The 12,010-nt window shown below is 38.1% G+C and overlaps 1 protein-coding gene across 18 annotated transcripts in view; it reads left to right on the forward strand.

Annotated features, from left to right (window-relative positions):
• The window catches only part of LOC141453273 (uncharacterized), a 234,731-nt gene that overhangs the window by 129,439 nt on the left and 93,282 nt on the right, over nucleotides 1-12,010 (forward strand). For 10 of the 18 annotated variants that reach the window (XM_074126280.1, XM_074126282.1, XM_074126278.1 and 7 more), the window contains 2 exons: nucleotides 1,426-1,599; nucleotides 5,398-5,558. In XM_074126280.1, coding sequence (XP_073982381.1) covers nucleotides 5,537-5,558 — 22 coding nt within the window. In that variant the 5' untranslated portion in view covers nucleotides 1,426-1,599; nucleotides 5,398-5,536. The remainder of the gene's footprint in view (nucleotides 1-1,425; nucleotides 1,600-5,397; nucleotides 5,559-12,010) is intronic. The other 8 variants (XM_074126272.1, XM_074126275.1, XM_074126273.1 and 5 more) reach the window with 1 other exon arrangement.

Here is a 12,010-nt window from a genome sequence, read left to right on the forward strand (position 1 = left end):
TTTTCTATGTCCAGCTTCATTACCGTTTCGCAGACAACGCAGAAACCCAATTAAATCATACTGAGGATTCGTCTCTTAAGTGATATTTAAGTGACCCAAAAGATGCTCTCTCGATACGTGGCCAGACTCTGAGGAGAGACAGTCCTATAAAACCATGGAACATACCAATTCTGTAGAAATGGTCTAATGATTCCGTGAGATAAAATCGAAGGCAGTGTACTATATCATTTCGAGGCAGGTGGTTTCGTCCCATGTTCTTGCAAAGAACTAACAAATTCATCTACATTGCATTTTACAGTTAGGTTTTTTTCGTTGTCTAGACAAGAGGCTGGACATTCATTCAAATGAAACGGTTCCTTCCGGCTACGTCAAACTTCCTATTGACTTATTCATCTTCTTTCTTATCATCATCCTTATTTCTTGGTGTTTACTCAGTGACTAGGGATCCAATAAAAGATTCCACCACTCGACATATTTTGACTTGTGATACTTTGTCAACGACTTCATAACAATCGGTCGCAGTTCAATGATTCAATACCATTGTAGTAGCCATCTATGAAAGTCTTTGTCAATACCAGCTTTTCGTCTCAAGACATCAAAATTGGCACCAACTTATGCCCTAGAATTAGAGACGTCCTTTCTCCAGATTCGCCTGTACTAAATAGTGATGTATAGACTCTCTCTCAATTGCATGAAGCTGTTACTGATCTATCTGAAAGTACGAGCAGTCAGATGCTTACAGTCAATACCAACATCTTTTAAACCGCATTCAGTAGAATTTACTTCCTTCATCTCTAACGAGATGAAAACTTCTTTGGTAAGGTTATTGACACTTTTGCTGCCAAGTTGTAAAAACTGGTCTTTCGCTTCTTAAAAAAAGGTTATGTAGTTGTTAACTATTAATGAAAAAGTTGTTTGTGACTTGACTCTTATGGTTGGTTGGTGAGTGGAACAGGCAAACCACGGATTGCAAGAACAAGAATTTTCTTAGATTATTGAAAAAAGAAAATATTTTCCTAGGAAAACCTCTTGTATAAGCGAACTCGTAAAAAGAAAATTTTATCAACAGAGCGGATGAAATTTTATGATAAGCCGCGATTTCCTTTTTTATTCCCACAAGTGTTTTTTTCAACTTGCCAAATTGATTTTTTTGATTATGTTTTTCTTGTTTTCTTTTGACTTGTTCAGTACATTTCATTTTTATCGATATTTCAACTGAATTGATTTATACCATATCCACTATTCTTTGTTTATCACAGAAAATTACTAAATTTGATTTTATTTAAGAATTGCAGATGTTTAAAAATGTATTATTCTTATATTTATTATTTATTAATTTATAGAATTTTTATTTTGATTCACTTGTCTTCAAAAACAGACAGAAAACCAACCCTAAGTTGCTGAATGATGTATTGTTTGTTACAGTGCTTATACTGACCGTAACGTTAGTTTGGGCTGCGTCCGTGACTACCCCGGCACCGAAGGTGTGTCCAATTTCTCATCTGAGATGTAACAACGGTCGCTGTGTTCCTCACAATAAATATTGTGATGGCATAAATAATTGCGGAGATGGTTCAGATGAACCTAAGAAATGTACACGTAAGTGATGCTCAAAATATCTATTTAATTTTAATTATATACTTTTCTATGCACTCAGCTGAAAAATATATGACGTCCAATGAGCCTTTGCATCCAGAAAACTTTTCCTTAATTATATTTAAGTCCATTTTTGTTAACTTGATCGGGTTTGTTTTCCACCGTAAAATAAGAATATTTTTGAGGCTAAACGCAAATGAATAAATGACTTTCCTGCAGTGAGCAAAAAAAAAAAAAAAATAATTCCTTCGAAAACCTACTTACCCACAAAAAACGTGGTGATTGTTTTTGTTTCAGATTTTAAAAGTCTAATTGAAGAAATGAAATTTCTGTCTAAGAATCATCCAACGCCCAAAAATACTCTAACAAATAGTAATTTAACTAATTTTTTAAATCTGCTGAGAGTTACTACAGGATTAAGGAGTATTCAAAAAAGATATGTTGTTCAGTGGTCTCTTTATGTTCTTTATTATATATTCTATAATATTTTTTCGGAAATTGTACCTGTTTTTGCCATGCAATTTGATATCTAATATTAGATTAATAAAAAAACGACAAGTTATTTGATGTTATGCGTTTTTTGGGTGATATTTTCTTTAAAGAATTTTTCGATTTAGCTTACAAAATTGCTGGACCCATTATCATTTTGAAATGAAAGGTAGGATCTTAAAGAAACGATCTTTCACTGCCAGAAAGTGAAAGACATCCTCAAAATCTCTTGAATTACTTCATAGCGTAGAGACCCTCTTTATCCAGGAAACTAGTTAAAATACAATAACTCACCTGTGAGTAACTGAATTTGAATGACATTGCAGTTCGCTTACTGAAAAACCAGCAGACCCATCATTCATAAAATTGCAAAACTAAAATTATGATAGAGCTCTTAGTGTGTAAACGAAATTTATATTGTTGCACATTCTTTTCTTGTATAAAAATGGAGCAAGATTAAATTATACCGTTTTAATTAACAAACATCTATGATAAATTGAATTGAAATTTGGGACGAGGTAAGTGGAAGCAGAAGAAATGAAATGAAAGGATGACACGAAGAAAAGATCTGGAGAGCGAGATAATTGTCAGCTTGTGTCGCACTTTAATCATTACAATCACCCTTTCTTGACAGTTTCAAGTCATTTTTTAAACTTTTTCTTCACGTTGACGTCACTTATTCTCTTTGCTCTTCAACCTAATTCTGTCACATTCTACTTTTAGATCTTGACTTTCTTTATTTATACTTGCAAAATTAAAAAATAAAGAAAAGAAGTCTTCTTCCATATTTTTTTCATTTATTTTTAAATTTGCTTTCTAGGTTTTAAATTGTTAGAAAAAAAAAGTTGTAAGGGACAACAAAATAAAAACAAAGTAGTAACTTTGGACCGGTGTTTATCTCTCATTTGTATTCCAACAAAGTGGCCCTGTTGGAATATATAAAATGGGTCGCACAGTTCTGTACCAAATAGGGTGGACGCTATTCTTTTTACATTTTGTTTTTTCAGCACTTCTTTTTTGTATTGTTTTTGTGCATGTTGCTGAAATTGTCTTAGCTTATTTATTTATTTTTTTTAAAGAATAATTATTAATTTAGTTAATAATTTAATTAGTTTTCGCTGTTAGACTTAAAAATGTAAAGTCCGCTTCGATTTGATACGTTGTAACCCGCACGTTTATTGTATTCCTGACCGGAACTGTCATCCACATCAGAAGTAGATTAATCATCAGTATGGTGTTGAGAAGTCGTCTTATGTGCCTGTCTCGCACTACCTTTGCTGACAACGGAAGTTATGTCCGCACGATCTCCAATCGAAATTGATGCCCAGAATCGGCAAAAATGGCAGCTTGGTGCAAGAAACCCTGATTAGTGAGGCACCTTGAAGAGAAATTATTTTTACATATTTGTAAACCTCATAATTAATGTACTGTTTTAGAATCTAGAGTAATTTTTAGAAGTTAGCGTTCATGTGGAATATTCAGAGCGCTTATGTTTTGAATCATTGCAGTGATTGTAGAAAAAATTAATATTTAACATGCCGACTCACTCTTCCAGAGGCCCTGTTTGATAGACAGAGTGATGGGGCAGAAACAAACTCATACATTTCATAAATATGTAATAAATGTGTGTACTAGTTCGACATTCCTAGTTAACAGCCTTGTCTCTAGCAATTTATATTTATATGTACACATGGTTCCCTAATTACTATTGTAATTGTTTCTCGTTCTATTTAATTTACTGTTAATGAGAATTAATACTCTTAAATAGTATTTCTATAGGTATATCTAGTTAGCCATTTCTACTTATAATAGCCTTATAAATTATCCTCATTTTATAATTAAATCTACTTCGTGTAGAATATGTCAGTTGCCATAACGCCTGTCCAACCACAGTATCCATCCCACAGGCATCAACTGCAAAATTGCGGTAGCAGAAAATGGATTATTGTTTGGATCGAAGAATGTGAAGAAGATTTTCGTTAATCAATTTTTTATCGAAATTAGGGGACGCCTCAAACCTATTTCTTTTGGTTTTCCTCTTATAAGAGATGGTAGACGCGAATGGCCTATTATCGTTACCTACGAGTTTATTTAGTAAGGGGAATTCTTTTAGACTATCTAAAGTGGGGGCTTGTTTTTCCGCTAAGGCGGCAAACGAGTTACTGGATAGCAATCTTCTTGCGTCCAGGTATGAGATATTCTTCTCGCCCATTACTTGCTTTAGAGTTTTCTCTTTCTTATATTGGGGACACATATTCACGTTAGTTGCCAAATGGCTAGCACTGCCGCAATTCACACACTTAGGTGTGTTATCTTTACATTGAGATGCTTCATGATTCTCCCCACATTTCCCACATCTTACATTCCCTTTACATTGGTCTTTAAAGTGACCAAATCGTAAACACTGTTTACATTGTATAACATTTTGAACGTAATTGTGCACTTCGCATCTTACGTAATGTATATACACGTATTGTGGTAACTGCTGTCCCCTAACCGAGAACAAAACCGACCGAGTGGGAACGAATTTTGTTTCTTTCGTATCCCTGTCTATCACTTTTCGCTTTAATCTTCTGATTTCTATTAGCTGGTATTCAGCCCCTAATGGGCCCCTCATAACCTCCTTTATCTCCTCTTCTGTCAGATCCGTGTCTACATCCCTAATTACTCCCCTTCTCTGCAATAAATATCTGGGTATGTATACTCGGAACCCCTTTTCCTTTAGAATTGCGGAACTCACTAATCTGTTGGCCGCTACCCCATTGTTCATCTCAACTCTCATTCTATTTACGCCGAGCTTTTTAATTCCGTCGATACTTTTGGCAATGTCCATGTGTTTTTCGTATAATAGTTTCCCAACTGACATTGGGTGCACCCTCGAAAGCCCCTTTTTGTCCTTGTTAGTGCTTTCCACTATAACATAAAAGGGTCCTAAATCCGTACTTTGATATGCCATATTTGTGTATCCATTTGTACTTTTGTTCGCCTTGGTGTAAATTTGTTCATCACTTACCTTGTTTGCTTCTTGGTTGGTGCTTACCTCAGTCAGTTCCATAGCTACCTTCACATCCGGTTGGCGCAACATGCTTCTAGTGGTAGGGACCGATCCACTCTCCGTCCCTTTACGCTTTCCAGCCACGTTCACCACCTTCTTGACTGACTTAGTAGGCATATTTGAGATTTTTATTAATATTTTTGAATTTTCAAAAAACGCTTTGTTATAGTTGCTAGTGTTTCCACAGTGAGGATTTTATCATTATAAAATAAATATACATTTATTTCATTATTATCAAAAATTATTTATCTTTGCAGAAACCCTAAAATTCAGTGTTTAGACTTGAGTCCAGTGAGTTAACAAAAGCAGGACTAGTAACATTAAATGGAAGATTGCCAAATGTAATGCCAAAACCCATCTAACTCATTTTCCGAAATCCTCATGATCTGATACCAGATGAAGACATCCTTAAAATCAGGTATTTCTTCTCGATCATCATTAATATTGATGAGAAGGCGAAGAACGCCTTCAGCTCCTTTTAAATGTAGAGATCGGTTCAGCTCAGCCGTTCACACAGAGTATTAAGTTTAATAAAAAATAGAAGAAGTTTAAAGAAAAATTATTATTTGAAATTAGAAAATAACTGATGCATGGTAAATTTCGAAAAGAAAAGGATTACACAGTATAAGTTTATTAAAAAACTGGAAAAATATAAAATGCTTCCTTTGCATGCACGTATATTCTATATTGGAATGTGTACACAAGGAAGATGAAATATTCGCTATTTATATAACGCTCGAGCTTCCCCACCCTTCTCAACTAGATTTTACATTATGTATGAAAGTGTTGCACTTGTGAACACTAACTTGTACAGGGGTAAATGTATAAAGCACATGTAACGGCCAAGAGCGGTAGAGCGCACGGCTTGAAGTTGTTACTAAGCAATTTACTGAGATTGCTTTTGCTTTAAACTTATCCAAACGTCAAGTATTCTCATTCACAAGCAAACTTGTAAGACTCATTCTCACACGTACGTACACACAAATACATTCACCTAGAAACAGAATGTTTATTCAAACAAGTTTGTTACCATTTCTTCATTACCCTTCTTACATAAAGCAGCTCATAAAATCACAGTTTCATTTTTTACTCTTCCGATTAAATAATTGTCTTGTTCCATGTGCTTTTTTTTTACTTACTTATGGCAGGCATCGTAGCGAAGCTGTATGGATCACAGTCTAGCAGTAGTCACGACAGTTACTAATATTTTACATAAATAATAATAATACATTACTTTAGGTATTAATTTCCCTGACAGAAATTTTATTTAAAAAGTTGAGTGTAAAAAAGGCCCAAAAATCAGCAAGCATCACTAGGATGAACTTTTGAATCGAATGACATTTCATTCATTACAATCGCTTTAGCGTTTCGGCGCTAGATGATTGCAAAATGAATCATTTATCTGGGATAGAGACAAAGTTATTTTTTCCTTTAAAACGTTAATGTATAGACTAATGGACAGTTTTTTAAGGCGCGTCAACATCTGGAGTTATCGGCGCCCAGAGCTTTTTTAAGTGTACTTCTGGCCTCCAGTCAGGGTTATTTCGCTACACTGACCATCACCGGACAGTGAGCTGTAAGAAGCTCCATGAAAGAGAAAATCTAAGGGCCAGCAACTGGATTCGAACGCGGGATCTCCGCTTGGGAATCCAATGTGCTCACCACATTGCTAATCCCTACCCTAATAATGCTATTCATTTAAAATATATTAGTCTATTAGGAATTCAAAGTGTAAGTAAAATTCTCAATTTAAAGAAAATCGGTTATGCAAAAGTGCCATTTTACTGAATAAAATCGTAATTTTTAAACTTTTCAAGTCACCAACCTTAAAATTGGTATATTTTTTGCTTAAAAAAGAGTTCATCAGGTTCCAGATATTTTTTGTTTGTTACTACTTGTTTAATGGTCTAAATTTCTGGCATCTGTCTCCATACCTCGGATCTTCTTTCCTTGGCTCTCCTCCCCTCTCTAATTACAAGCCAGCAGAAATTATTATTATGTAAATTCGATGAAAAACACTGCTTTACCTTTTTAATTAATACACAGTTTGTATGAAAATTAGTCTCAGCCTGTTAGCTCTACCCTGGGGACAAGAGGTGGTAATAGCGAGGAAATATTTATATTCATTCATTCAACATCCATTAACTTTGTACACACTGCTAAATATTCAACTTCTTTTTTTTTCTTTTTTTAAATTATTGAAAATTGTGTTTTTTTCTGCAGTTATTTTGATTCTGGACACTCGTAAATAAAAACCTTTTCAACACTGCTACTATTAGTTAACGTAAAATAAATCCAGGTGTATAAGGAACAAAAATATGATGAAAATTTTGTTTTTTAATATCTCCCATAGTTTTATTATTTTTTAATTGTTTAAAACAATTTTATCAATTTTCGAAGTTTGCTTGGATTAATTATTAATTATGGTGGGCCCAACCACCTATATAGTTATCAATTAAAATTGGGCAAGGAGCAATTTTATGAAAATACATTAATAACAATTCATTATCAACTAAATTTGTAATTATAACAGTGTGAGAAAGTCAAACCAGATTTTTCTAGAGTATATTTCAATCGCAACTTCATACTGATCATCTTCCAACATGCTTAAACTCTAGTCCTGCTTATGTAGCTACTTTGAATGCAACATATGTGTGCAGATTTGATTGAGCACATGAAAATGTAATCTCTAATAATAACTTCAGTCGATTACATTTATATAATCTCATGATATTACACTTGCAAGATCTATGCCCAAATGAATTGGAGTATCAAAGTTACTACATAAATGCAATAATAATAATTAAATTAATCAAATTTAAAAAAAACACTGCAGTTTACGTAATTAATTTTTTGTTTTTGCGACTGTTCTGGTTTGGTAACATCTTAACACTAAGTTTTAGCTAGTTTTAGTTAGAAGCTGAAATAATTAATTACAGTTAACTTAATGAGTGAAACACTAATTTTGTTCTTAAAATAGTATGATATTTTTGTAGACAGTCTTAATCTATTTTTTTAATGAACCCATGATTACTAAAATAGTAAATGCATTGAATTAAAGGGAGAGAAGTGGGAAAGAAGTTGGTCCTGATGAAGGTAGGAAGGGTCCACACGTAACTACACAATTACGCGAAGTGTAGGATATACTCGTATATTGTATATTATATCACTTACACAAACATACTTAGATAAATATACGAACAAGGGCATGTAGCTCAGGTAACTCCAGGGATTAAAATGGTTCTCAACCTACCGCCATCTAAACAAATAACCAACCAACCCCATTATCTCGCACCATATAGCCTCATAAATTTATATGTACAAGTTAGGAAGGCCTTTACATTTGATATTTAATGGAGTTGAACGATAAACCTCTGACCGACCTCTGGGGACTTCTGGGGTTTTCCACCTAAAACACAAATCGAGATTACGTAAAATAGCGAATACGTGTAGTAAAATATTTTTGTTCATTTTACGCACTGTAATGCCATTATACTTGTGAGAAGAGAACAGTTTTTCAAAAGCAACAATTTATCCTTTTCATTACGCTAGTCTTTCGTATTCATTTATCTATAGTAGGGTTTTCACCTAAATGACAGTTTTTACAGTCCCTCAAGTACGTAATACTAGTTATTTCGAAGTGATTTGTGCATTTGTGGATAGCTGAGGAAGATGATTTACTTTTAACGCTGAGGAAGAGGTTTTTTTTCTCAAGCTGCACGCAAACTATCCTGTCAGTGGTGTTTTGGATAAAGTGTCGGATAAATGGATAAAGTGATCGGCAAAGGTGGTTTAAAAAGTAGCCAGATCTGAGCTATTGGCAGTTTCCGACACATTTTTTTATTTGCAAGCAGTGCCATAGTCAAAAATTAAGTAATAACAATTGAGGGAGCAGAAGACCCAGCCAAGAAGGCTGCAAAATAGGAGATGGGATAGCCTCTATCTTGAAAAAATTCCGAACGTTTAGTCGTGGAATTTGTTAGTAGCTAACTTTTGGCTGGCAAGTACACACACAACAATACCACCTGCATCACAGCGAAATTGAAAGTCATCTCAATTGAACTTTAACCGCTTGTTGAAGGGAGCTTTTTGAATTTCATAGAAATTTGTATCCTATACTTTCCTAATGACGCTGTAAAACAAATTTATATGGTGTTTTATTAAAGAAAGTGGAAAAATTTCCTAATTAGGACAAATAATCTCAAAGACACAAGCTAGATTGCTAAACTTATAAAACGGTTGTTAAGAAATTTGAAAATATTTTACGTGAGCTGGTCTTGTCTTGATTTCAACAATATTTCATGCAGCAGTCTCAGTCAACTTAAAGATTCAAAACTTAAATTTTATAAAAAACAACCTTATCTCGATGTTCGGTCGTGACTAACTTCCGACTCCCGCGGCTCAGTCTCGCGCCCGCGCGCGTACTAATGTACGCATCCGCCTTAATTTCCTGCTATCACTATCGCCAATTACTAAGTCTTATTTTTTATTCAATAATTTTCAGTATATTAAAATCTTAGTTTCCGTTTCTTATGCCAAATGCGTCACTACCTATCACTTCTATTTCCTTTATTTGTTTTTCCTATTCTAAGCCCTTTGCCCCACTACTTCCTTTAGGACCGTGTGGTCACCTTTCGAGCCTACACAGTTCTCTGCGGGACCGCGCTATTTACGCTTCTGTGTTTCTGTGCTAATACGCTTATATTCAACGCTTCACTCATCACTTCACGCCTATCATTTTTCATCTGCATCTAGTGCCCTTAGTACGCTATTACTTTCATACTTCCGCTGACACCTAACAGTACGCATCATCCGCATCTAAACGCCTCTCCCGAATATCGCTTCACGCATATTCCACCGCTTATAGTGCACTTATTGCACTATTCCCCCTTTACTCTTCCGCTTACCTCATTTCCACTTCCGCTACGCTTCTATGAGCCTGAGCCCAAATATTGCCTCCCTTTCTCAGAGCTCAACACACACACACACACACATTTACATAAACATATATACACGCTTCCGCTCCACAGCTTCCTTTCCTCTCATCGCTTCTCAGGCAGATTATCAACATACCTCACGCACATCGCTCCTTGCAAAGGGTAAGTACCTTCCCCTTTTTCTTTTATTTCTCTTTAGTTTTTCTATTCTTCTTTGTCTACTATTATTTCGTACAGCGCCCACTTGGGCATTTGGGTGTAGGCGTACTCGAGCGCCTACATTTTGGTCCTCCGGGCCGGATTTTCGCACATATACAGTCCACTTCTTCCGCATCGCTTAATAAAACCCACTATGGCGCCTAAAAAAGGGAAAGGCACTGCAGGTGCATTATCGTTTGTTGCCTTCACTCGCTTAATCAGAGCAACTAAATTGGCCCTGGATCGACATCTCGAGGACTTTGCCGAACGACTTAGAGTCGCTCCTCTGTCCTCAACGCTCATAGCTTCGATGACGAGATTGGTCGAGGCCGATTACGCTACATTCCTTAAAAGCGTTGAGCCTTATGTAGAGGCAGACTCGCTTCCTGAAGGCCTCTCAGAAGACCAATTGTCGGCTGAGGTCCAGCAAGTGCGGGACTTACACCGACAGATAATCTGCACCTTCGAAGAAAGTTGCCCCGCTTCATCCGCTGTCGGTGCAGCGACCTTCGCTGCCCCGCTCCTCCCCCCACTACCGATACCGGACTTTTCCGGCAATATCCGGGAGTGGCCGCACTTTAAGGACCAGTTTGCGTCCCTCATTATCGCCAACCCCGCACTTTCCGGGGTGCAGAAGTTTACCTATCTACGGGGGGCGCTTTCCGGGGTTGCGTGCTCTATCATTTCTCACATCCCCCTCCAGGAAGCGCAATTCCTAACGGCGTGGGATTTGTTGTGTGGCCACTTTGACAGCCACCGCAACCTCGCCTTATCGCTGCTCGACCAGTTACTTTCCCGCGCTCCTCAGACCCCCCCGCATACCACACCTCAGCATCTGGAGGCCTTGCTGGAGCAGGTGGGGTGTGCAGAGACGTTTCTTAATATCCCCGCGGATGACCCGGCCTCTTTTCTACTGTTTTTGCTCCTGTCTCGCCGCCTTGACCAGGAGAGTCAGCTCGCTTTCGAGCTGGCCTACGCTGATGAGCCCTTTCCCACCGTAAAACACTTACGCACGTTTCTGCGTAGGCGCTCGCTCGCCGTCACTCGGGTGACCTCTTCCGGTCCCCCTGTTCGCGCGGCCGTAACCCCTGCCTCCGCATGCGCTTCCCCCCCTGCGCCTCGCAGGGCGTCCGCGCTTAATCCCTCCGCCTCCGCTCGCACCCCCCTGTATCCGCCCCGTGGAGCTATTGCCTCTCGGGACCCCTCCGCGCAATATGTAGCCCCTGCGCCCCCGGTGTCTGTTTACAGCTGCGAATACTGTGCAGCTAAGCATTCTATTCGGCAGTGTCCCCGGTTTAAGACACTGTCTATCACCCAGCGCCGGGCATATATAGATGCTCACCGATTATGCAGGAATTGCCTCTCCGCTAAACATCTGACTACAGCCTGCAGATCGGTGCAGTCCTGCCGCGTCTGTAACAAACGACATCATACGATGTTGCATCCCGTGTCTTCCGATTTCCCATCGGCACCCTTGTCTCCCACTGACCGCCCAGTGGCCCCGCAGATTATCCCTTCGACCTCCCCGCCCCGCTTACCGCTTGCCACTCCGGTGGACAACCCCACTGCCACCTCGCCACACCGTTCACCTGCCTCAGCGTCTCCCCCGTCGCGCTTTAGTTGGGCGGACTGTCCCTCCCCCCCCGCGTTCGAAGATGAATCGCCCCCCTTGCCCGCTCTTCCTAACCCGGCTGAACTCCCCCCCTCTCGCAGGCATATCCGCTCCCGCGTTCCC

The sequence above is a fragment of the Rhodnius prolixus genome, unplaced genomic scaffold, assembly GCF_049639745.1.
Source record: "Rhodnius prolixus isolate KJV_2025 unplaced genomic scaffold, Rpr scaffold_3, whole genome shotgun sequence".
Lineage (NCBI taxonomy): Eukaryota > Metazoa > Arthropoda > Insecta > Hemiptera > Reduviidae > Rhodnius > Rhodnius prolixus.